The 26,626-nt window shown below is 46.8% G+C and overlaps 1 protein-coding gene across 2 annotated transcripts in view; it reads right to left on the bottom strand.

Moving 5' to 3' along the window:
- Positions 1-20,466, bottom strand: part of LOC136629148 (oocyte zinc finger protein XlCOF6-like) — a 331,535-nt gene extending 311,069 nt beyond the window's left edge. For both annotated transcript variants that reach the window (XM_066605300.1, XM_066605299.1), the window contains exons 1-7: positions 20,393-20,466; positions 7,445-7,513; positions 1,724-1,871; positions 1,367-1,525; positions 1,161-1,284; positions 1,014-1,078; positions 97-199 (exon numbers count right to left, since the gene is read on the bottom strand). In XM_066605300.1, coding sequence (XP_066461397.1) covers positions 97-199; positions 1,014-1,078; positions 1,161-1,284; positions 1,367-1,525; positions 1,724-1,801 — 529 coding nt within the window. In that variant the 5' untranslated portion in view covers positions 1,802-1,871; positions 7,445-7,513; positions 20,393-20,466. The remainder of the gene's footprint in view (positions 1-96; positions 200-1,013; positions 1,079-1,160; positions 1,285-1,366; positions 1,526-1,723; positions 1,872-7,444; positions 7,514-20,392) is intronic.
- Positions 20,467-26,626: the final 6,160 nt, after the last annotated feature.

Raw genomic sequence — 26,626 nt, 5'->3', positions numbered from 1 at the left:
AGATCCCAGAGCTTATAAATCTACATAACTATCAGCAGCTGCTGACCGAGGAGAATCTGTGACTCTTCACTGCTGTATTTAGTGGTTACTACTCACCTGGGTGGTTACCTGTAGGAATCCCCTCTTTACACCGCTGATCACCCCTCACATTTGTCTCTGTAGTATTAATATTGGTCAGATCTTCATCCGGATACAAAAGCTGTAAGACAAATATTGTAAAAGTCAACAGATGGTTGGAGAAGGCATGTGTAAGGTTTTAACTGACCAGAAAGGATCATTAATAGAGATGAGCGAACATACTCGTTAAGGGCGATTTCGCAATCAAGCATCGCTATTTTCGAGTACCTGGCTACTCGGGTGAAAAGATTCGGGGGGGCGGCGTGCTGGAGCGGGGGGGTAGCAGTGGGGAACAGGGGGGAGCTCTCTCTCTCCCCCCCCCCCACTCCTCTCTGCAACCCCCCGCTCACCCCCAGCGCCCCCCGAATCTTTTCACCCGAGTAGCCAGGTACTCGAAAATAGCGATGCTCGATTGCAAAATCGCCCTTAACGAGTACGCTCGCTCATCTCTAATCATTAATCATCTTTACAACCCAAAATGACCTGACAGGAGTAGTTATATGAGCAACATGGCTGCAGGTCTAGAAGCCGGACATAGATAATAATGGCGGCTCAATGACCCCTCAGAAACCTTATACACATGTATATCCGGCATGGCTAGACATGCTACACGTTGTCCCAGTGGAGTAGATCAGCGTCTACCAGACACATCCGCTGCTTGTCTCGGGGGAAATAAAGGAGCAGATAGATATAAATCCAACCAGTTGGCTCCTTATTCCCATCAGCAGTCTCCACCGCCAGAAAACTGGGAGAAGATCCAGACAACATGTAATGTCTCTGGTAAGCGGTAATCCTGCCATCTCCACCAGCCTCATCACACAAGTAGAAGACATCTAATAAGACTTAAGACAAGAGCTTCACAGCCTTCTGCAGATCAGAGGGACATCTCCATCTACCTGGTGGTCCTGTGGAAGAAGAGGACGGGGACATCTCTCTGGTGGGCTTCTCTTACTGGATGGAACTGGAGGAAGCACAGACAGACACTGAAGTCATTCTTCACATACAGATAATAAAGTCCCCGTGTATTTAGTCCTGTCTATTACCTGGTGATGGGAGTGGCTGGTGGGTCTCCATCATGGCATCCTTGTACAGATCCTTGTGTCCTTCTAAATACTTCCACTCCTCCATGGAGAAATAGACAGTGACATCCTGACACCTTATAGGAACCTGACAACACAATATACAGTCATTACCCAGAAGCCTCCAGTGCTGTTACTGTATAATGTCCCATAATTCCCGGCAGAGTCACCTCTCCAGTCAGCAGCTCAATCATCTTGTTGCTGAGTTCTAGAATCTTCTGTACATTGATGTCCTCATGCATTAGTGGGTGAGGAGGCGGCCTTCCCCATCCATCACATACAAGAGCCCGACAGCCATGACTAGAGGTCTTCTTCACTACTGTGTAATCCTGAATATGGGGAGACATTAATAAATATCACTACAGACATTTCCAGAGTCCATCACCTCCCCAGTGACATCATCTGTTATTACCATAGCTAAGAATAATGTAATGTGACATCATCAGAATCTCTCCCCCCTCCAGTGACATAATTTGCTATTACCATAGATAAGAATGATGTAATGTGACATCATCAGAATCTCTAACCTCTCCAGTAAGCAGGAAGAGTATCTCTAGGCTAAGATTTAATACGCTCTCCACCATCTTGTTCCTGTCCTTCTCCATCCTTGATGGGTTGATCAGGGAAATTCTCTTATGAAGTGAAGGACAATAGAGGATCCTATACTGTGGGGACCTGAGTGGAAGAAAGATGATCTAATATAAAAAACACAGAAATCTAAAGCTAAAAATACATTTACTGGAGAGAATAAGTGGAACCATTGGAGGAGCTAGGACAACAGAGACAGCAGATCAACCATGTAGGAAACTCTTTATCTCACTCTTGTAACAAGGCCGGATTATCGTACGTGCTGATACACATGACCGGTGCTGACCAATCCCTGGCCCTAGAGTGCTGGCATGAATGTTTTGAGATTGGCATCGCTTTTTCCCCTTCCTGTGATAACATGTCATTGTCCCTGAAACCGTGTAGCATGTGTTCGAGCAGGCGGACAAAAGGGATGGTCATATTGATCCCTACATAACCATCACTGACCATTTTGGCAATTTCCTCAAAAGCAGGCTGAAATGGCGCAGATGTCTTTGATCTGCAGCCACTCCACAGGCGTCAAGTGACCGACCTTCATACTGCACCTTCTAATGGCACATAGCATTTGGTACTCCGTGATCGCTCTCTGTTGCTGGCTTAGCCTCAGCAACACATGTAAGATGGAATCCCACCATGTAGGCACATCACAAATGAGGAGGTTTGGTGGTAGCCCGAACAGTCGCTGTAAGTCTGCAAGAGGAGAATCAAAAGGATGTGAATGCCGAAAAGAGGAAGGAAGAAGAGGTTGAGGGGGGTGAAGAGGGGACAGATAGATGAATGTCCCACAAGTCTTTGCGGTACCATGAAATGAGGGTTACCTCTTTCAGCTTCATGTTCCCCCTCCAAGACATTGACCCAGTGTGTTGTTAGGGATATGTATTGCCCTGGCCGTGCTTGCTGGACCTCATATCTGATAACGTGTCCCTAGCTTTGCAGAATGCTATCACTTACATAAAGGTCCAGGGCAAAGAAATGACAGCTGGGCATCTGGTACTCTGGGTTAGCACAGAGCATCACTTTGCAGTAGGCATCAATAGGCTAAAGGGCAGCATTTCCATCACTAACAGCTGTGCAATGCTTGGCTTTAGATTAGTTGGGGTAGTATTATTTTTTACACTCCCCAAAACTCTCATATTTTATGTCTATTCCTGTATAAAAGCATGTACAAAAAAATGGGAAAAGTTGTCAGGCAAATTGGAATGTCTGTCAATGAAAAAACAAGTTTTCCAAGAAAGCCTACTATTAAAACTCAACTTTTAATATAACAATTAAAAATGTCCCAAGACACTGTATATATTGTACATAAAATAAAAAAGGAGTCAGACTATCCCTACTCTGACCCTATGATTGAGCACTTCCTAACAAAAAATGGGATAGCTGCCCGGATGAAGGTGATCCAAACAGAAACCTTCAATTGACACCCCTTTGTACCTTAATGTGAAGTTCTGGAGAACACAAATTCTTCTTTAATTAAGTCTAAAATTCTGTTTTTGCCTGTCAGATGTAGGGGGCGGAGAATCACACTATATATGAAATTCCCTAAATGCCTGCTGAATATTAGCCCCGGAAGGGGGAGAGGTATCTATCCAAGTATCGAGTGACAACTTATATCAGTCCTCTCTCTCAAATTGTAACCAATAGTTACTAGTGATGAGCGGTTAGAGGAATAATCCATTCATGTCGGTATTGGGTTGATTTAACAAAATCATTGTAAATCAGGACAGTCAATTCTGGCTCCCTTAAGAGTCAATGGGAGTAAAAAATCGGGTTCACCAATTGGCCCTCCAAAAGCTCTCTAATGCAGCCAATGGCTCCCAAATTGCATAGGAAAACAGTCACACAATTGGGGAACACAGTGCTCCTACAAAAAAATTGTCAAAATTCTGTACAGTGGTATAGGGGTCAATAGTAGCACACAGGCATCACTGAAGACAAAAGAAGGCCCACATAGCAATGTCATGAATTTTGAAAGGAAGGGGTGCGTGGCCTGAATGAAGACCAGGTTGGACGCACATCAGTGAGCTCCCCTCTGTGAGTGCCTTCAAAGCAACTACAGAGCAGTGCAGGTACGATTGTTGAGCTCTAAAACCACTCTCCTCACTCAGCATGACCAAGAGAAAACATCCAAGCTCCCTCCACAGCGGGCCAAAGATTTCTTCACAGCTCAGCAGCAGAAGAGAAACTAATAGTTGATTCCACTCACAACACCAAATCTGCTACAATTACAAGCACAGCAAGCACCACTGGCTCCCTGCAGACACGAGAGTGGAGTCAGCAGGAAGCAGGGATAAGTGCCACTAGTAAAAAAACACGTGTCAGCCCTGATCAGGCAAACTAGATGGCGCCTGAACACAAGTATTTGCATGCTGCAGCCTCTTCACCCACAACGAGCCCAGGTTGTCCTCTTCTTTTTATCCGCAAACCAGCTTTACTACAAATAGGAAACCCCAATGCAGACCTCCCCTCCACTAACCAGCCAGCTACTGAAGATTTTATTAAACATATGGTAATGGCACGGAGAGGCTCTATATAGAATGATTTCATCCACATGTCCTCCATTTTCAACTCCACTTTACAAGAATTGGGAGAGCATGCGGATCACGTGGAAAATAACATGGAGGAAATAACCTCATCCCACAATAGTCTCATAGACGCCCATTATGCTCTCGAGGAAGAAGTGTCATCTATCAGAAGTAAACTAGCTGTTCTTGAGGACAGAAATAGACAAAATAATATAACATTTTGTGGAGTCCCTGAAAGTATAAATCAAACTAATTAAGGGACTTCCTTTGCAAGTTTCTGAGCTTAATTCTGCCCAACACCCCAGTGCAGGAATTGATCATAGATAGAGCGCAAAGACTGCCCAAACCAAAATTTCTTTCAGAAAAGTACCCTAGAGAGGTTATAGCAAGGATCCATTTTTTTCCTACTTAAAAGGAAGCCCTGATGTTTGCCGCCCAAAGGTCCAAAGCCCTGCCCAGTCCTTACTCGGACATCCAAATGTTTGCAGATTTATCCCAAGCCACTATTCAAGTGAGGAGAGTATTTTCCTCCATCACATCAGCACTACGATCTGCCAATGCAACAAAGTCCAGAGAAATTGCTAAATCCTGGTCACAAGCCGCTTCGACATGAAAAGCTCCTCCCAGATGTCACATCTTAAGCAGAACATATTCCCTTACACAATACTGGAACATTACCTGATGCTTACATGAATGAAGGCCAATCACCATCAGGCGAACTCTTTATTTGTACCGCCAAAAGAAATACAGGTATTAACCCCTTAGTGACAAAGCCTCTTTGCTCTTTAGTGACGGAACTAAATTTTGGAAATCTGACATGTGTCATTTTAACATAGAATAACTCCAAAAAGGTTTTGCATATCCAAGGGATTCTAACATTGTTTGTTCGCCACATATCTTACTTCATTTAGGTGGTAAAAATAGACCAATGGAATTTGTGTATATTTATTAAAAGTGCCAAAATTGGGAAAATTTTGAAAAAAAATCTTTATTTTTTCACACTTCCAACTGAAATATCTCAAATACGTTCAAACATACTGTACAAATTTTTGATAATATATATTCCCATCTGTTTACTTTATTCTGGATGCACATTTGAAAAACTTTTGGTTTTTTTAACCATTTAGGAGATGTTCAAATTTAACATTGATTCACTGGTGAACAAAATTTTTGTTGCATCCATAAAAACACTTGTTCTTCCTTAACTTGAGTATGCTGATCTCAAATCTGAAATTAGTTTTTCTCTGTAAGCTACAGGTTTTTTTGCAATTCAAGATTTTAGGTTTTCATCTTAATGTAAAATTTTCAACGTTTAGTTTAACGTAATGAAGTAGAAGTTCTTCTTGCGCATCATCCTGGTGAGAATATAATAATTAATACACTTAAACATATGATTGCATCAGAATTTATCTACAATTTTGAAATAGAACAAATTAAAAACTTATTTGAAGCATAACATTTGCACAAAACTCATTTAGATTCTATTCAGACATTAATTTGCACTTGTGTACTTGCTGAGGGCAATCTTGTTGATGCTCCAGCAGTAGTCTGGCATCATATTCCTATCCCATCGCCCCTGATAACGCTCTTCCATCATCTTCAGATCTTGATGAAAGTGTTCTCCCTGCTCATCAAGGTTACATGTTACATCCAATGTCGCGGATAGCCAACAGCATATTTTGAACCAGAAGTTCATAGTTTTCTGCTTTTTTGTTTCCAAAGAAGTTCTTTATTACTGCCACAAAAGGCAGCCATGCTGCTTTCTCCTCCTTATTCATCTTCCTGGCAAATTCTTTGTCACGTATGAGAGTTCAAATTTGAGGTCCAACGAACACACCTGCTTTTATCTTCTTGAAAGACAAGGCAGGAAAATCAGAAACAATATGCTGAAAGCACTCACTTTTTCTATTCAAAGCCTTAACACACTGCTTTATTAAGCCAAGTTTGATGTGAAGCGGATGCGAAAAAAAGATCCTGTCTCGACTAACTGTAGGTTCATTCACAATATTTGGCATCACTACGTCCAGAGCTTCATGTTCTGGCCATTCTTTCTGTGTGTAGTGTTTCTCCCGAGCTCGGCAGTCCCACAAACACAGAAAGCTACTTTGTGAAACCTCTCTGTTGTCCAAGGAGGAAATTTACCATTTTACGATCCACACAAATTATCCAGTTATGCTTCTGATACTTCCGTAAATCGAGGTAAATTTTTATGTCATTATAATCTTCTCGCAGATGAACTGAATGACCAATTGGAACTGCTGCATAAACATTCCTGTTGTGTAAGAGAACGCATTTTAGACTCTGTTTAGAGCGATCAAGAAATAGCCACCATTCTGTTGGACTGTAAGTTGCAACAATTAACTTGCTGAGAGGACTACTGATATCAAAGTGTTTGTCTTCGGAAAAGAAGCCAACGCTTCCTGAAATGGGATACTTTAGCTGACCGGTGAAGTACATTCTTTTCTTAATAACTCAGCTGCTTTCTTTGATAGGCCCAATTCCTTACTAAGTCATTCGATTCCGGTTGGCTAAACTGCTGAGGGGTAAATCCCTCAGCAGATCCTTCAGATTCTACAACCATTTCCTGATCACCATGTTCACTTTCTTCATCCATAGTAGAGACAAAACCATTGAAAACTGTAAACGGGAGTGTCTCAGAGTGTGGGATAGATCGTATTGCTGAAGGTATATATAGGATACGTGATCATATGCCGTCTTTCTTGCCAATGCCCTTTTTATTGGTCAGGCAGAAATAATAGTCACTGCTGTGATTCTTGGGTTCACACAACACCATGGCAATACCAAAAGGCATGCCATTTTTTTTTTTGTGCAGTCACGAAGCATTTTCTCACAATTATGACACCCAATATGAGGAGCCCAATTCTTGTCTTGATCGCCAAGGGGAACTTGAAAATTGGAAATATATACATGTGCCACAAATGATGAAATATTGTGCCTTTGATGTTGAGATGTGTAGCAGCCACATATATAACAGAAGGTGTCAAGACTATTCTTACTCAAAGAAGCCTTGATTCAATTTTTAAAAATTTTAAAAAAGGGTGTTTTTATCAGATAATTTTTTTACATTTAAAAGTAACTATAATTATGTAAAAGTGATGTTCGTAAAACATTAATTACCTTGTCGTTATGTTCAATCTAAGCGTCGTTGCCTTTAACTCCAATTTAAAAACCAATGACTGCCATTAACTGTAACAAAAATAAATTAAAATTGCATGAAAACTAAAGCTTGTACAAAAAAAAAAAAAAAAATTGGATTTCAGATTTGGAATTAGCGATGAAGAAATAGACACAAATAGTTCTAAAACCTTATGCAACTTAAAATGAAAAAAAAAAATGTTCTCCAATTATGAACATTTTGAGGAACTTTGTTTTCCTGCACCAAGCCAAGATTGCAAAGACTCATAGGCATCAGAATGATAGATACCCCCACACATGACCCCATTTTAAAAACTCCACACCTAAATATATTTACTGAGGGGGGTCATGTTGACCCTACAGTTTCTTTCAGCAGTTAATGCAATTTAGAGAAGAAAAAATTAAATTTCATATTTTTGCAAATATGTCATTTTCCAGACATATTTTTTCCTATAGTGCACTTGAAAATGAGGATTTAAGCCCCGAAATAGATACCCGTTTCTCATTTGTTCATATTGTGGCCCTAGTCTTATGTTTGGATACACAACAGGGCCCCAACCGAAAGAAGCATCCAGCATCTTTCAGAACAGGCATTTTGCTTGAAGGTGATTTAGGCCCCATTGCCCACTTGTAGAGCCCTTGAGCAGCAAAAATGATGAAGAAACCCCCTATATAACTCCTTTTGGAAAACTAGACCCCATAACAAATTAATCTAGGGTTGTACTGCGTATTTCGACGCCACAGCTTTTGAATTAAACAAAGCAAAGCAGAAAGAAAAAAATTAAGATTTTCATTTTTTTGGCAATTGTGTCATTTTTTTCGTATATCAAGAAACAAGCATACAGGAAATCAACATTTATCTGATTGCAATTGTTTACCTGCATAACAACTTGACTGAAAAATTACAAAATACATTTTTAACATTATAAGGGTTTGGGAGCAGGGTAGGAAGGGTGTAAGGCAGGAAGGTGGGGGAAGGAGGGAAAAAAAAGAGGGAGGGGAGGAGGTAGGGGGGATTTTACTTGAATCCAAGGACATCTTATGACTGAGAATATGTCACCTTGGGTGGCACTACCTACTACCTTTTAAGTAAGCAGGGTTACAGAGAGTATATAAGGTCCATTTGTCAGAAGAATGACTATGATCCGACTCCATTTTGACCTTGTTTTAAGAGGAGAGGAAAACACTTAGCCAAAGCTCCCATATATTCCTAAATTTCCCATGGGTCCTACTTGACCAACTCGTCAACTCCTCAAAACTATGTATGTCGTTAACTTTTGCCAACCATTAAGTGGTAGTAGGTGCTTGGGGTTGGAGCCACGCTAGGGATATTAAAAGATTTTGCTGTTGATATAAGGTGTGTATAAGGTGTGGGAGAAGTTTAAATGAGGTGCTAACTACATCACATATTATAGCTTTTATTTGATTTCAATAAGACCCCATCAGTGGGCAGAACCACCAAATATGCACCAGGGAGCCTGCATGTTCATTACAATGCCAGCATAGGTTTGTGTTTGATAGTTTGTAAGCAAAAAGCCATTGATTTCACCTCTTTGACAGTTTTATCCTAAGCTCTATTTCCCAGGATCTGATATACGCAGGCCTAGTTGTGTCTTGGTGAGCAATAAACCTTTTTTTGAGGAGTTTCCTACTATGGCTACACTGAGCCACAGCAATTCGCTCCAGTCTGGTTAGCAGGTGAGGGATAGAAAAGTTTTGTTGAACTTGTCTAAAGTTTTGGTTATATGGTTAATTCGTAGCTAGGTGGGGGAGGGGGGGAATGATGTCTATAATAATAATTTTACAGTGAGCAATGAGCAGTTAAGGTTTCGTTGAGACCACAGATCTACAATAGTAAGCTTGTCAAGAATAGAACATATCTGTTTTGTGTGACTGTCTAGTTCTGCTTCCAGGTAATCAGTAATGAGAGTTAGTGGTGCTATTGGAGATGGATGGGGAGCTAGCTGCCCTTGTAGAGAGTCCCAGACCTCACAGGCTCCTCTCAAGAGAAGATCGCACAAAGACTTTTTGTAAATTTTACGTGAAGGGAGCCAAAGGTCCCTTGACAAGGTTGTTCCATAGGGTGCACCTGCTAGAGAGCTTACTATTACGTTTTTGGAGGGTTTTATCAGTTCCAGCCAACTGTTTAATTAGATTGCTTTGTAATGTTGCGACTAGAGATGAGCGAGCATTCTCGAAGGTGATCGTTACTCGAGCGAGCACCACGTGGTGCTCGAGAAAATTTCATCTCCCGTCACCGCATGTTTAGCACCATTTTTTAGCCAATAAACATGCAGGGAAGGCTTTACCACTTCCTGCTGTGACGTGCCAACCCTGTGCACATCTATAGTAGTGACTGGCTGGGCTGAACAGGTGACCTCTGAGTATTAAAACTCTCGCATCACACGCCCGCTGCATGAGCTTAGCCATAGAGCTGCTGCAATAAGGAAAGCAATAGTGTAGGGTAGAGGTTGCGGTTAGGCAGAGATCCTTGTTCCAAGAACCCAACAGTCCTTTATAGGCCTACTACTCCTCTCATTGTGTGCTTCACCATTTTTGCTGGCAGGGACCGGTAGTGCGCACAATTTCTTCTCAAGCATCCCGGCTGTATACTGCATACTGTTACCAGTTTTATGCAGTATACTGCTAGTGGTGAAGTAACAAAACAGCTATCATTTTTCATTTTTTTAGTTTTTTTGCCTACTAATTTGTTTTGGGCCTGTTGATAGTGTACAGTATATAACAGTGACTTTGTGATGTCAATCTCCGCTATCTAACAACAGTATACACACTTTACATTTGTTTTGGGCCTGCTGATAGTGTACAGTATATAACCCGGTCTGGGTGCTGTCAATCTACACTATCTAACAACAGCATACACTTTATTGTGTATATTTTGGGTTATAAGTGTAAGCAAAATACCTCGCAGTTTGCTTAGCATTTTGACCAAGTGCATAATTCAACATGATGAAGACTAGGGGTAAAGGTCGAGGATGTGGACGTGGGCATCCAAATGAGGGTGTTGGCAGAGGCCGAGGTCCTGGGCGGCGTGAAACAGTGCCTGCTCCTGAGGGATTAGTAGAGTGCCGCGTATCTCCGCTCCCTAGCTCCATCTAACATTTTGCAGGTCCGCGTGGTAGACCATTATTAAAAGCACAACAGTGCGATCAGGTATAACGCGTCCAGTCATTTATCCACCACCCAGTCTTCCATGCAGTCTACCCATGCCAGCCAAGGGACTGCACCTCTGAATTCTCCGGCTGCTTCTCCTTCCTCCCAGCCTGGTCACTCCAGGAAAAGCAAAGATTCAGAACAGGCATACACCCAGGAACTGTTCTCGGGTCCCTGCCCTGAGTTGGAAAAAACAATTCATCAGCCACTTGAGGATTTTGTTGTAACCGATGCCCAAAATTTGGACCTTTCACAGACTCAGGGTGATGAGGCTGGGGACTTCCAAGTAGTGTCTCAAGAGCTATTTATGGATGATGATGATCAGACACAGTTGTCTGTCAGTGAGGTTGTTAGGGCAGTAAGTCTGAGAGAGGAGCAGACTGAGGATTCAGAGGAAAAGCTGGTGGATGATGAGGTGACTGACCCCACCTAGGTTGCTAAGCCTACTGAAGACAGGGCTTCAGAGGGGAAGGCAAGTGCAGCACCAGAACAGGTTGGAAGAGGCAGTGGGGTGGCCAGAGGGAGAAGCAGGGCCACAGCAAATAATCCCCCAACTGTTCCCCACAGCACCTCGTTGCGGCAAGCCTCCGTGCTGAGGGCTAGGTGTTTGAAGGTCTGGAGGTTTATTATTATGAGCGCGGATGACCGACAAACAATGGTGTGCAACCTGTGCCACACCAAGATCAGCAGGGGAGCCACCACTACCAGCCTGACCACCACCAGCATGCGCAGGCATATGATGGCTAACCACCCCACGAGGTGGAACGAAGGCCTTTTACTGCCTACGGGTCACACCACTGCCTCTTCCCCAGTGTCACATCCTGGCACGGAGATGCAATCCCCCTCCCAGGACGCAGGCACGAGCGTCTGTGGCTAATGAAATGCTGCGACGGAGGTAGCATGGGATGGCACTTAGAATCATACATTAATTTGTCTGCGATTTGTCAGCTATGAAACACTATTTTAAAAGGGCCACACGGCGTACGGAAGCGTATCCCAGCGCGGTAACCATCTTTGGACACTAATTTCTTCACGGTTCATGCTGTCCTTCCCTGGGTCACTGGTTAACAAGCCCCTCGGGGAGAGATTTTTTTTTTTTCCTCTTTGCACGCTTCCTCAACTGGCAGAGGCGTCGTTGTGCGCCTGGCCGCTCGGAAGGCGTGCCCGGGTCGGATGGCCGCCAGCTAGCTACCGCGGGTGGACAAGCAGAGTGGGGACTCGGGGGACTCTGTGGCTCTGTCCTAAGGGAGGCGGCAGAAGGGTCGCTGCGGTGCGTTGACTCCAGTGTGCGCGTCCCCACTCCTTCTCGGTGCTTTGAGAAAATAGACCAAAGACCGTCAGCTCTTCGTCAGTACTCCTGAACAAAGGCGGGTTGACCCGAACCCCTGGGATGATAGGAGAGGGCCGCTTCTCTTTTGCGTGCCAATCCACGCGAGGGCGTCATCGGTCCGTCGGACGTCAGGAGCCGGAAGGACCGACCTACGGTGTCGCGGAGCTCCAGTCGGTGAAGTAGGCGAAGGGGTGCACCTCTCTCCGTCTGTGATGGGGACAGCTGGACGCTATGCTGGGAAAAATTTTCAGTACGCTGTGGACGCAGGCTCATGCGGGGGATTGGACTGCAATGTCAGCATGTAACACATGAGAAGAGGCAGCGGTGTCATCCACAAGCGGTGATTGGCCTTGATTGCACCTGGTGCTTAGCTAAGATGTGCCAGCGCGTGTGCCTTGCTGATTATGGTCTGGCCCAAGTAAATTGTTAAGGGGGTGACCACCAGGCTCTTGTCCACAATTTGGCTTAATAGTGCCACATGGGAGCCTCAGATGCATCGTTGCATGCTGCCCCTGCTGTTCCCTATCTGTTTCTGTGGTGTTTCCATCACTTTCTGATGTTTTCAGGTGATTCACACAACGTCCCCTATGCGGAGCATGGGTCACCTTGAAAAATGCTCGAGTCTCCCATTGATTTCAATGGGGTTCATTACTTGAAACGAGCTCTCGAGCATTACAAAAAGCTTGACTCGAGCAACGAGCACCCGAGCATTTTGGTGCTCGCTCATCTCTAGTTACGACATGTCAGGAAGGTTGATGCCACCAATCTACCTTCTCTGAACCAAGAGTTTTTGAGATAGTCAAGGTGATTCCAGATAGATTTGGAGAAAATTGATTTGATACATTTGAAGAAGGAGTTTGGAAGGAAAACCATTATTATTTGTAGTTTATATAAAAAGTTTTGGTACAATGTACATTTGAATCAAGTTTTTCTGACCGAACCAGCAGAGAAAGGGTAAATCATATATTCGTAAAAATGCTGTAATTTCTTTTAAGAGTGCGGCAAAGTTTTTATCATATAGGAGCTCAGGGTTTTTAGTGATACAAATCCCGCTATTGTGTCATTTTAAAAACTGGTTTTTTTTTGTACAACATACACATAAATGAAGAATTTCACCCCAAAATGGATACCACAGTTTGTCCCGTGTTCAGAAACATACTCATTGTAGCCCTAATCTTACCTCTGTATGCACAACAGGGCTAAAACCGAAAGAACATTAAACCAATTGTTTTTAACTTTTACGCGATCGCCATTATTTGTTGGATAACGGCAGTCACATGACCGGGGACCGCTCACTGCAGCCCTTGGTCACTGCTTCAGGCTCTCGGCTACCTTTAGTAGCCAGGAGCAAGGAGATTTTAAATTACCCAGGCCCTCCCCAGCTTCTGCGCTTACATGCACCATTTTGCCAACAGGCGTATGTGCTGAAGTTGGGAAAAGGTCCGTGAATAAAGATCTCCACAGGGACATCATTGGAGGCCTTAGCTAAGTAATTTTACCCCCCCCCCCCCCTCACAGATCGGATCTGTGACAGGAGGTGAAACTTACTTTTTTCTACTTTTATGTAATTGCCGTTATTCATTGGATAACAGTGATCGAGTGACCAGGGACCGCATACTGCAGCCCTGAGTAAAATTCCCAAGCTCTCAGCTACATTTCATAGCCAGTAGCAGGGAGATTTTAAATTACCCTGGCAATTTGTGGCTTTTGCGCATGCGTTCGCCATTTTGGGTCTTAGGTACGTAATTTCATCTCCCCTCACGGGTATGAGCTGCAACTTTAACTCCATTTAACTTTTTTTAACTTTGCCGTGTTCGCCATTTTCCATTGGATAATAGCGATCACGCTCCCGAGGACAGATCACCGCAGTCCTTGGTGACATCTCCACCCTCTCGGATACCTTTTGGTAGCCAGGAACCAGAAGATTTCAAGTCGCGATGATCCGGTCTTCTTTGCATGCGTTGCAATATCTCCTTTGGCGCGCATGCGCAAAACACGGTGGCAGGTCCTTTTTTCACTTTTCATTTACATTCATGCCTCTATCCATTGGATAGCGGCAATCGTGTGACTGGGGGTTGGATATGCCGGCCCCATATGACAGCTCCAGGTTGTCAGCTACCTCCGAGAGCTGTCAGCATGGATCTGTCACGTCCACAGCCCCTGTGGGTTTAATCCTCAGAGCGAATGTGTTTTTATGGCCCTGAGGATTAAAGCCCACTAAACCATGACGTAAAAAGGCAATGGGGCCGTCGCTAAGGGGTTAAGTCCTGCTTCACTGTACGTCTTGGTTATCTGTTTTTCCCTTCAAATTTGTATTTGCATCCAAACCTGTTGGCCACAAAACTGAACTGCGAAAGATCTGCTGTGTTAATCTGTGTATAGGAGGGCCTTGTCTGGAGGGACACGAGGGCCGTGGGGGTGGATGTTGTTTGCCTACAAGAGACACATTTTCCTGCAGCTGAATGCCCCAAAGTTCCCAGCAATACCCACACTCTCATATACATGGTGTGCGGCAAGCTGGAGTTTTAATAACATTTGAAGCTGGCCTTAAATTTGTACTGCAGAACCAAGTCTAAAATACCAGAGGAAGATCCCTCATCCTCAGGGGCATTCTAAAACAAACGCCCATCACTATTGTGAACATATGTGCCCCAAATAGTGCCCAGATCTCCTTCCTGAATAAAACTATTAAGAAAATAAAGGAGCTACAAATATGAAATCTGGTTGTGTGTGGAGACACTAATATTACCCCAGATAGAATGCTTGACTCCACCGACAAGCATAGAGCCTCTCCTATATTGCTCCCCGCCTATATAAAGAGCCACTATACAACACCTTCAGATGTCTCAATTCCTCCACTAAAGAATTTACCTCCTTCTCACCTCGTCACAAGTCATTTTCATGCATCGACCTCTTCTTAGTGGATAGATGGACACTTCCTTCGGTCCACTCCTCAAAGATCGGTACAGCTAGCTGGTCGGACCATTCCCCAATATACTTAAAACTAATGTTGGGAGCAAATCCCTGATAAGTGCAGCTTCGAAAGAATATTTTGAAATCGATTCTAGCCCCCAAATGAATGTCTTCTACTTGTGGAATGCCCGTAAGACATTTATTAGTGGGGGTCCTCAGAAAACTAAATACTCAACATAAAAAAGCAAACAGGCCGAAATCAACAAGCTATTGAATCAGATACAAATACTGGAAAAATCCCACAAAATTCCTCTCAGATGTTGGCCAGACAGAATCAGGGACGCAAATTAAGATCTATCTTAAGGCCCATTTACATGCAAAGATGATCGCTCAAACGGCAGTTGGAGAGACAGTTTTGAGTGATCACTGTTACGTGTGCTGCTGGGATCAGTAGTTCTAAGCTTCCCAGCAGCACAGCCCTCACAGGGTTAATTGATTGAGCTGGCTGGGTGTTGTACTTCCTGCTAGCCAATCTCCTGGGTCTGTGCTCACATATAAACCCAGCTCCTGGTCAGTCTCTGTATGGTGTTCAGGGAAAGCAGTCATGAATCCTTGTCTGTTGAAGTTTGCTGTGTGACCTGCTATCTGTGTTTTGTTGCAGCTTGCTGTGTGATCTGTGCCTTGCGGTTCATCTCCGTTTGTATGTTTCTTTTGGGTCAGTTTGATCTGCTACGTTTGTTTGCTATGTCTGCGCTAGGGCCCTCTGGTAGATGTATCTTGCTAGTGTAGGGATTGCAAGATACGAGGGGCCTTGCCGGGGCTTCCAGCTTAAGTTCATTGGCCAATGTATGAACTAACACCTCGCATTTATATTCAACTTATCATCTGCTATTAGTGTTTACATTGTGGCTGCTGTATGCTGTGTATTCTGGCTCTGTGTGTCCTGTTGTTCTGTCCCTGTCATGTGGCATGTGAATGCGTCCTGTTCTGGTGCGTGGCTCCTAGAATCAGCTAGGGCCCAGATCTGAAGACCACTGGGCTGCCCTTATTGGGGTAATGTCGCCGCTTAGGTAGGGCCAGGTCAACCTCCCGTGTAGCACAGGGTCAGTTTGCATGAAACCCGTGTACGTACCTAGTCCCCTTTGGTCACGATCATGTGGGCCCACAGGATCGTAACAATAACTTTGCACAAACTCTTAAGTAGCTAGTAAGCTACTTAAAAGTTTATTAGCATGTAAATTAAGGTGGCTGCTGTATGGCGTTTATTTCTCGCAGGGGATCCGACCCGGTCATCTGCAGGCGGCCATAGGAGACAAGAAGTTGCACTGCTTTGATTGTTCCTGCAGTATGATGAAATACCATATTATGACCATAGATGCCTGGGGAAGGCAATGACAAACCACCCTGCAAAAACAGTCTACCAAGAAAAAAATCTTATTGTGAGGTCACCCAAGGAGTCAGTCATGACTCGGTGCTTGCACCTGGGGATTTTACCTGCATTATTTAGAGATCTGACATGCAAACTGCAATGGTAGTCCTGGGGGGCTTTCAGAAGGCCCCCGGCTGCCATGGCAACTGAAAGCAACATCATGATCTCATCGCGGGGACTGCTTGAGACATTTAAATGCTGCTGTCAGAATTGACTGCGGAATCTAAAAGGCTAACAGCCACTATCAGCGGGAGTGCTGAGCGCAGCTGTTACAGGCGGGTACCAGCGGTAGGAAAAAGCCAGCACCAGCATTATATTGATCAGCTTCCAATCCCCCTGCATACAAACTTTGTCATGGAACATTAATGGGTTAATAGAAATTACTATGCCCCTTGTGTAGCGGGGCAATTCCATAACAGAAGGGCGCAGGATACCCTCTATATACCCCACAATTCTGTGTCGGATCTTCCCCCCTGATACAATGGGGCGACATCTCAAGGGGTCCTGTACCTTATGGACCTTGTGTAGCCCATAGAATGTCACAACCCTGCGATGGATCGGATGCAGAAAATCCCCTTCACTGCGACTGACCAGGGAACCAGCAGCGCCTCTTGTAGTGATATAAATGCCCCCTTTGTAGTGGATCATCGGGTCGCTCCTCAGGAACTTATAGCCCGTTGGTGCATACAAGATACACGCATGTTCTTATATCCTCCAGTATCCATAATCACCATATTGCCCCCCTTGTCCGATGTGCCGTGGGTGTGATGTGCTGCGGGGGGCGATGTGATGTTTCCAGTGAAGTCAGTGGAAACTCTTGCGCTCCTTTCTCGCCGTGAGGAAGACAATTCCCCAGAAGTCATGTGATGCGGCTATTAATCATCGCCGAGTAAACCGCCCGCTGATGAGCGCGATATCGGCCGCCAATGCGACTCTTCCACAGAGACGCCCAAGCAGGCTGAGACCCCGGGAGGCGCTGTCCTAGATTTCTGCACCCCCAGAAGAGAAGTGCTGGGAGAGATCTGAACAAATGGATGGCAGAGATAGGAAGGAGGATGGCTGATCATAGATGGAGCCATAGGAGACCACCAGGTCCCGGACCCTCCTGCTAGGGGGTTTGGTGTCTCCTGCAGTAGTAATAATAATAATCTTTATTTGTATAGCGCCAACATATTCCGCAGCAGTTACATAGACAGGGGGAATACAGAAAGACAAAAGTACAAACATTACAGAACCACGGTTGCATGAAGTAATCAATTGATGGAGACAGTAGGGGTGAGGGGCCTGCTTCAACGAGCTTACATACTACAGATAATGGAGTGATACAGAAGGTAAAGGGGCTGGAGATGTGCACAGTATGGCGAGGTGGAGAGTGTGGGATGCTATACACATAATTAATGGTCAGACATTTAGCCATGTGACGGCAGAATCAGTATGACTGCAGGAGCGGTTTATGATGGCTAGCAGGGATTGCAGTCAGTAGGTCAGGGAGCATGTTATCAGGCGGAGTACAGAGGGGTTTGGTTTAGGGAATGTGCTATGGCTCCCTGAAGAGGTGCGTTTTTAGAGCACGCCTGAAGTTCTGCGAGTCCTGGATTGCTCGGGCAGCCTTTGGTAGTGCGTTCCAGAGGACCGGTGCTGCTCTGGAGAAGTCTTGGAGGCGGGAATGAGAGGTTCGAATTAAAGGGGCACTCAGTCTGATTTCGTTAACAGAGCGGAGAGCCCAGGCTGGGTGATGGATTGAGATGAGGGAGGCAATATAGGGGGGCGCTGTGAAGGGCTTTATGGATGAAGGTAGTGAGTTTAAATTGAATTCTGTATTTAACGGGCAGCCAGTGCAGTGACCGGCACAGGGCAGAGGCGTCCGAGTAGCGGCTGGACAGGAAGATGAGCCTGGCTGCCGTATTCAGGATGGATTGGAGGGGGTAGAGTCTGGTGCAGGGGAGGCCGATCAGCAGCGAGTTGCAATAATCGAGCTGGGAGTGGATGAGGGCAACAGTGATCATTTTCAGTGTCCATGGTGCGAAAAGGGCAGATTCTTGCAATGTGATTGAGGTGCAGTCGACACAGTCAGGCCAAAGTTTTGATGTAGGGGGTAAAGAGGAGATCGGCGTTGACTATGACCCCAAGGCAGCAGGCAGCATCAATGGTGCAGCAAAAGGATATACATTTTTATTGCTCCATACAGCAGGCAACGTTTCGATTTTAGCCGTCTTTATCAAGTCTTGATAAAGACTGCTAAAGTCGAAACTTTGCCTGATGTATGGAGCAATAAAAATTTATATCCTTTTGCTACACCATTGATGCTGCCATTTGCTTCTCTACTGGATGTACTACGCTGGGGACTAAGGATCCATGCTCCCCTAAGTGGCTGCTGCATCACATATCTACCGTGGCCTCTGCACTTTTTTGTGCATACGGAGGTGTGCTGTGGGACTTTCTTTTTGTTACATTGACCCAAGGCAGCGACCGTGATCTCTGGGAGTTATGGTGATACCACACACTGAGATGGAGATGTCAGGATGAGGTCAGAGAAGACATAGTGTTAGAGACAGCAGACAGTCAGTCGGTGATGTTCCGAAAGAAAGGTGCAGAGATGTCATGGGAAGAAGTGTATAACTGGGTGTCATCAGCGTAGAGGTGGTATTGGAGGCCAACTCCCCTGATGATTTGTCCAATAGGAACTGTGTAGATGGATAAAGTTGGGGGCTGAGAAACGAGCCCTGGGGGACCCCAACAGCGAGGGGAAGAAGAGGGGAGGTAGAGCCAGCAAAGGAGACACTGAAAGAGTGGTCAGATAGGTAGGAGGAAAACCAGGAGAGAGCAGTGTCCTTTAGGCCGATAAAGCGAAGGATACTGAGGAGGAGTTTGTGGTCAAGTGTTGAATGCTGCAGAGAGGTCGAGAATCAGTAGGGAGTAATCGCCCCTCGATTTGCCCATCAGGAGGTTGTTTGACACCGTTGTAAGGGTAGTTTCTGTCAAGTGTAGGGGTCAGGAGCTGGACTGTAGGGGGTCTAGGAGAGAGTGCTCAGATAGGTAGCTTACAAGGCGGGAGTAAACCAGGCATTCTAGTAGTTTGGAGATGAAGGGGAGGTTTGAGATGGATCGGGAGTTGGCAGCATCAGTCGCGTCCAGAGTCGGCTTCTTTAGCAGTGGGGATATGATGGTGTGTTTGAAAGAAGAGGGAAAGATGCCAGAGGTCAGAGAGAGGTTGAATATAGTGGTGAGATGGGAGATGACCACTGGGGAGAGGGAACGGAGGAGGTGTGAGGGGAGGGGGTCGCTAGCGCAGGTGGTGGGGCGAGCAGAGAAGGGCAATTTGGAGACTTCTTCCTCTGTCGCTGGTCTGAGTACAGACAGTGAGCAGGAGCTAGATGCAGTGCTGACAAGACTAGGGTCGGGGCTAGTCTGGGAGTGGGAAGTTATTTCCTGACGGATGTCGTCTATTTTCTTTTGAAGTAAGCAGCCAGCTCTGCAGCACTGAGATCCGTCACAGGGGGCTGCGGTTTAGGGCTGAGAAGGGAGTGAAAAGTATCAAAGAGCCGTTTAGGGTTGTGAGATAGAGAGGAGATGAGAGGTGAAGTAGACTTGTTTGGCATGGTGGAGGGCGAGGTTGTAGGCTCTGAGCATGAATTTGTAGTGGAGGAAGTCTGCGGACGTTTGGGATTTCCTCCACAGCCGTTCAGCACTTCCAGAGCACCGCAGGATGAAGCGTGTTTGAGGTGTGAGCCAGGGTTGCTGCTGTCTGCAGTGGATGGCTCGGGTCATGAGGGGGCGCCACTTCATCTCATGTTTGAGAGCGGTGTTGTAGTGTGTGGCAGCCAGGTGGGGGCAGGAGAGGAGAGAGATAGGGAACAGAGAGGACTGTAGGGACTCAGCAAAGTCCTGGGTGTGAAGGGCCTGAAGGATCCTGTAGGTAGGTGGGTGGGTGGGTAGTGCAGTGGGGTCTGTCCCTGTGTAATAGGATTGTCCCTCTCTCTGAGCCCCCGACTCACAGAGGCTAAAGGACAGATTACTGGGCTACTAGGAGTCTTAGGCACAATCTCTGACAGTCCAGAAGGTGTTATTCCTCCCCTCCCCCACTGACCTGACATGAGGGGACACACACACCTCCACTTGCAGAGCAGACAGCAGCCGTGTGCTTCCGGGACCTGTGATGATGTCACAGTCATGTGATCACCAGTGTGGGAGGAGTCAGGGATCACATGACCAGGGATGATCTGCTGTGCTGGTTGAATGTAGAAATATGTAGAAAGATACTGATGAAATTTGACAGCCATAATAATGGTGATTAGCCCCCCTCAGGCTCTGTATACGGGGCCGCTGTTATAGAGGGGGAGACCTTATATATCCATGGGGAACTGGGGGATCCCTAGTGTTGACTGGGACTGTATGGAGGGATGAAGGCACTGCACCCCACTGGACTCCCTGTCTATTCACTGACTGCAGTGTGAGCGGGCCTGTAAGTAGTTTCACCCCGTTGAATTACCGGTCTCCTATTCAGCTGACGCCATTATTGAGCCCCGCTGCCGGCCACCAACCGACGTCCTCTCACCACTTCTGCCAACGTCTCTGCTCCCTCCGGTACCTCTCCAACTTCTTCTCTGTCAGCTGTCTCTCTGCTTCTTCTCTGTCAGCTGTCTTTCTGCTTCTCTGTCAGCTCTCTCTCTGCTACTTCTCTGTCAGCTCTCTCTCTCTCTCTCTGCTTCTTCTCTGTCAGCTGTCTCTCTCTCTCTGCTTCTTCTCTGTCAGCTGTCTCTCTCTCTCTGCTTCTTCTCTGTCAGCTGTCTCTCTCTCTGCTTCTTCTCTGTCTGCTGTCTCTCTCTGCTTCTTCTCTGTCTGCTGTCTCTCTCTGCTTCTTCTCTGTCTGCTGTCTCTCTCTGCTTCTTCTCTGTCTGCTGTCTCTCTCTGCTTCTCTGTCTGCTGTCTCTCTCTGCTTCTCTGTCTGCTGTCTCTCTCTGCTTCTTCTCTGTCAGCTGTCTCTCTCTGCTTCTTCTCTGTCAGCTGTCTCTCTCTGCTTCTTCTCTGTCTGCTGTCTCTCTCTGCTTCTTCTCTGTCTGCTGTCTCTCTCTGCTTCTTCTCTGTCTGCTGTCTCTCTCTGCTTCTCTGTCTGCTGTCTCTCTCTGCTTCTTCTCTGTCAGCTGTCTCTCTCTGCTTCTTCTCTGTCAGCTGTCTCTCTCTGCTTCTTCTCTGTCTGCTGTCTCTCTCTGCTTCTTCTCTGTCTGCTGTCTCTCTCTGCTTCTTCTCTGTCTGCTGTCTCTCTCTGCTTCTTCTCTGTCTGCTGTCTCTCTCTGCTTCTCTGTCTGCTGTCTCTCTCTGCTTCTTCTCTGTCAGCTGTCTCTCTCTGCTTCTTCTCTGTCAGCTGTCTCTCTCTGCTTCTTCTCTGTCTGCTGTCTCTCTCTGCTTCTTCTCTGTCTGCTGTCTCTCTCTGCTTCTTCTCTGTCTGCTGTCTCTCTCTGCTTCTTCTCTGTCTGCTGTCTCTCTCTGCTTCTTCTCTGTCTGCTGTCTCTCTCTGCTTCTTCTCTGTCTGCTGTCTCTCTCTGCTTCTCTGTCTGCTGTCTCTCTCTGCTTCTCTGTCTGCTGTCTCTCTCTGCTTCTTCTCTGTCAGCTGTCTCTCTCTGCTTCTTCTCTGTCAGCTGTCTCTCTCTGCTTCTTCTCTGTCTGCTGTCTCTCTCTGCTTCTTCTCTGTCTGCTGTCTCTCTCTGCTTCTTCTCTGTCTGCTGTCTCTCTCTGCTTCTTCTCTGTCTGCTGTCTCTCTCTGCTTCTTCTCTGTCTGCTGTCTCTCTCTGCTTCTTCTCTGTCTGCTGTCTCTCTCTGCTTCTTCTCTGTCAGCTGTCTCTCTCTGCTTCTTCTCTGTCTGCTGTCTCTCTCTGCTTCTTCTCTGTCTGCTGTCTCTCTCTGCTTCTTCTCTGTCTGCTGTCTCTCTCTGCTTCTTCTCTGTCAGCTGTCTCTCTCTCTTTCTCTGCTTCTTCTCTGTCAGCTTTCTCTCTCTCTCTGCTTCTTCTCTGTCAGCTTTCTCTCTCTCTCTGCTTCTTCTCTGTCTGCTGTCTCTCTCTGCTTCTTCTCTGTCTGCTGTCTCTCTCTGCTTCTTCTCTGTCAGCTGTCTCTCTCTGCTTCTTCTCTGTCTGCTGTCTCTCTCTGCTTCTTCTCTGTCTGCTGTCTCTCTCTGCTTCTTCTCTGTCTGCTTCTTCTCTGTCTGCTGTCTCTCTCTGCTTCTTCTCTGTCTGCTGTCTCTCTGCTTCTTCTCTGTCAGCTGCCTCTCTGCTTCTTCTCTGTCAGCTGCCTCTCTGCTTCTTCTCTGTCAGCTGCCTCTCTGCTTCTTCTCTGTCAGCTGCCTCTCTGCTTCTTCTCTGTCAGCTGCCTCTCTGCTTCTTCTCTGTCAGCTGTCTCTCTCTGCTTCTTCTCTGTCAGCTGTCTCTCTCTCTGCTTCTTCTCTGTCAGCTGTCTCTCTCTCTGCTTCTTCTCTGTCAGCTGTCTCTCTCTCTGCTTCTTCTCTGTCAGCTGTCTCTCTCTGCTTCTTCTCTGTCAGCTGTCTCTCTCTGCTTCTCTGTGAGCTGTCTCTCTCTCTGCTTCTTCTCTGTCAGCTGTCTCTCTCTCTGCTTCTTCTCTGTCAGCTGTCTCTCTCTTTCTCTGCTTCTTCCCTGTCAGCTGTCTTTCTCTCTCTGCTTCTTCCCTGTCAGCTGTCTTTCACTCTCTGCTTCTTCTCTGTCAGCTGTCTTTCACTGCAAGCCCTGGTGCCGGTGATCCGGGATTTGTCAGCTCGCATGGTGGCCCAGGAGCAGTGGGCGTTGTCGCAGGGGCGGGACGTCTCAACCAGTCCCGAACCCAAGTGCCCTCTTCCCGAGGTGTTCTCTGGGGAGAGGAACAAGTTTTTCGTTTTACAACAGGCGTGTCGCCTGTTTTTTCGGATGCGTCCCTGTTCTTCCGGCTCGGAGGCCCAGAGGGTCGGGCTTATAATGTCCCTGCTGCGGGGTTCTGCCCAGACCTGGGCCTTTTCCATTCCCGAGGGTTCCCCCTCCCTGCAGTCGGTGGACTCCTTTTTTCAGGAACTCGGGGGTATCTTCGATGAACTGGACCGAGTGGGGTTGGCGGTTTCGCGGTTGCTGGCGCTGCATCAGGGGTCGCTTTGTGTGGAGGATTATTGCTCCAGTTTCAGACGCCATGCGGGTGATACTGCATGGCGTCTGAAACTGGAGCAATAATCCTCCACACAAAGCGACCCCTGATGCAGCGCCAGCAAACGCGAAAAGGCCAACCCCACTCGATTATTGCTCCAGTTTCAGACGCCATGCGGGTGATACTGCATGGAACTGTTGATCTTCCATCCCGTTCCCGGGTCCTTAAAGGAGGCTATGGAGCTAGCGGTGAAGGCAGATAGGAGGCTCAGGGCTGGGAAGCAAGATAGACTGACCCGTAGAGTCAGGGAGGTCGTTTGTCCTGTTCCCTCCTCTTCCGTACCAGTCTTTGTTCCCAAGCCTATGGAACTGGACCCGCTGGACCCCAAGGAGCGACGCCGGATTCGTTTATTGCATCATCTCTGCCTCTACTGCGGGAAAGCTGGACATCGGGTGATAACCTGCCCCCTGAGGCCTCAGTGTCCACAGTCTGAATCGGCAGAAAGACTCCAAGTCCTAGGCGATTGCAGGGAGGATAGCCTAGGACGGCAGGTACGTCCTAGACTACTGGTACCCTGCCAGGTTAGATTCCGGAACTTCTCCCGCCCAGGGCAGGCGTTTATTGATTCCGGAGCAGCCGCTAACCTGATAAGCATGCGTCTCGTTGAGCCCCTGTGGCTGAATTTGTGGCGCTGAAGACGCCAATTCGTTTTACTAGCATTGATGCTTCCCCTCTTGCTACAGGCTTGGTACGATGGAGGACCCCAGTGTTACAGCTCACGGTGGGGGGTCGCCACTCAGAAGATCTATCATTCCTGGTGATGGAGAAAATGTCGGTAGACATGGTACTAGGGATGCCGTGGCTGGCGTTGCACAACCCCCAATTCGATTGGGCCACTGGGGAGCTGACCCAGTGGGGACCGTCCTGCCATAGCCATCTTGCTCTCTTTCCTCTCTGCTCAGTTGATACCGCACTCAGTCCCCGAGGTCTGACTTCCCTTCCCACCCCGTCGGCCTGTCCTACTGCTGATGTCGCCACCAATGTACTGCAGGGAGGGTGGAAGGAAGTGCAAAAGAGGCTAGAAGTCGTGGGGTCTCGTAGGCAGTTGCATAGTGGGAAGAGTCTGTCTGTATCTGAGCCGTACAGGGTGGGACAGAAGGGGTACCAGTCCTCTGGAAATCGCAAAAGGAGGGCTCGCAGGGGGTTCCATAAGTCGTTATCGAAACCTGTTGTCCCTTCGGGTGGAGTTGCCTCCTCCCACTCTCCGCCCCTGGGCGGAGCCTTGTGGTTAAAAGACTGGCAGTGAATTGAGCTCACTGCCAGTTATTGGTTCTGCTTGTACCTAGCCAGTCTGTCTGCAGTTACCCTCAGCCAGTCCCTAGTTGCCGGTCAGCTCCTTCTGGTTCCCTATTGCTCTGTCTGGTTCTTGTTGGTTCAGTTAGCCTCTAGTCTAGTCTGTCTCAGTCAGCACTAGTTGCTATTCAGTATCCTTCCAGTTTGCCTGTGAGCTCCATCCTCAGCCTTACTCTGCCTTTTAAGTTCCGTTGGTCTGTTCCACCTGCCTCTTCTGTCGGCAGTCTGTCCCCCGTTAGTTAGTTCCATCTTGGTAGTCGCCAGGTCCCTAGCCAGAGCAGGGACCGCCGCCCAGTTGTCCGCCTGGGGTTAGCCAGGGCCGAGGCAAGTAGGCAGGGACAGTGGGGTGCGGGAAGTTCACGGCACCCCACCTGGTGCTTGGGGGGGCAGAGTGCCGTAACAGTATTGTCCTATACACACTAAAGCAGCTCCTGGTTTCAACTTGATTTTTACAGGTGTGACTCGTAGCAAACCCACATCCATTTTGCCTTTAATCCACAGCACCTCTGGAATGCCTTTCAACATTTGTTCCACATCTTCATCAAAAATTTCGTCTTTGTCCTCAATTTGCACTACCCCTTTCAGGGTTATCAACATCTCCTCAGACATAGGGCCTGTCACTGTAACACCCTTTTTTCCAAACCATAGGACTGCATTGATGGCACTCAGCACATCTGCTCCAACCAAATTCACAGGGCAGTTTTCAGAAACCAACAGCTGGATACAGATGTCAATTATATCTGCTAGGCAGATTTGTAGAGGTTTAGTCTGTTATAACAAGCAATGTCCATCAATTGCTACTCCCCCCACCCGGTTCAATCAAACTGGAAGGTATATCCTGTCTTCATATTATTGAGCAGCCAACCCCTGTATCAATCATGGACCTTTGTTTGTTCCCGGGGGGGCATTAGTTCCACACTGGCATGTTGCCCTGGTAAGGGAGGAACAAACAAAGTGGGGCTTTCCCTGTCCTAGTCGGAATGAGGGAGGTTTGTGCCAAGCAACTGGACATATGCCTGACCTCTCCGGGATGGACAGTCTCGCTGCGTGTGTCCCCTACCCCAACAGCCAAAACACACAACTACCCTCCTTGGATCCTCCCTCCTTGGCTGTGGATGAGGTACACATGCATCATATCTCCTGCCCTTTCTCTGAGCTACCTCCCCTCCGCTCTAAGCCCTCCCTCCTTGTGCTAGTGATATTACCATTTCTGAAGAGGGGCGGCTACAGAAATCATTACCGGTGTTTGTTTCTAACTCTTCTTGAATTTATCCTCTATGCTTCTGGCTAAGACCAGAGTTTTCTCAAGAGGCATGTACATACATTGCAGACGCACAACATGCAGTTCAGTCTTAATGTCCTCACGCAGCCCATTAATAAAGCAAGTATGAAACAGTTGTGCATCCTTACTTGAAGCAGTATTAATATCATACTCCTGATCTATAAAGATGTTAGCACACCTAGCATGGTATTGAGCCACTGATCCATCTGGTCCCTGGACTGCTTCTGGTAAGCCAGATGACAGCTCATTACAACGTTGCTTACTTAACACATGCAAGCATTTAACAAACTGAATACCTGATTCTGCTGTCTTTTTGTCATCTGGCACCTCTTCACTATCATCACCCACTGGAACACTGTGAATGTTCACTAAAATTGGCGCACCAGCAGCAAGAGACCATAACCCTGCCAGATCACTCCAAGCTGCATCATCATTTTTCTGAATACGATCTATATGCTTATAAAGGCCTATTGGGCTTTTATAAGAGTCTGGCAGTTTACTGACCATACCTAGCTTCTCTGATTGGCTCCATGGCTTAAACCATCATGTAACTACCATTTTCCTTTCTGC

This window comes from Eleutherodactylus coqui, chromosome 5 (assembly GCF_035609145.1).
Source record: "Eleutherodactylus coqui strain aEleCoq1 chromosome 5, aEleCoq1.hap1, whole genome shotgun sequence".
Classification (NCBI taxonomy): domain Eukaryota; kingdom Metazoa; phylum Chordata; class Amphibia; order Anura; family Eleutherodactylidae; genus Eleutherodactylus; species Eleutherodactylus coqui.
Note: the sequence above shows the minus strand (reverse complement) of the source record. Positions and strands in the feature narration are given on the sequence as shown.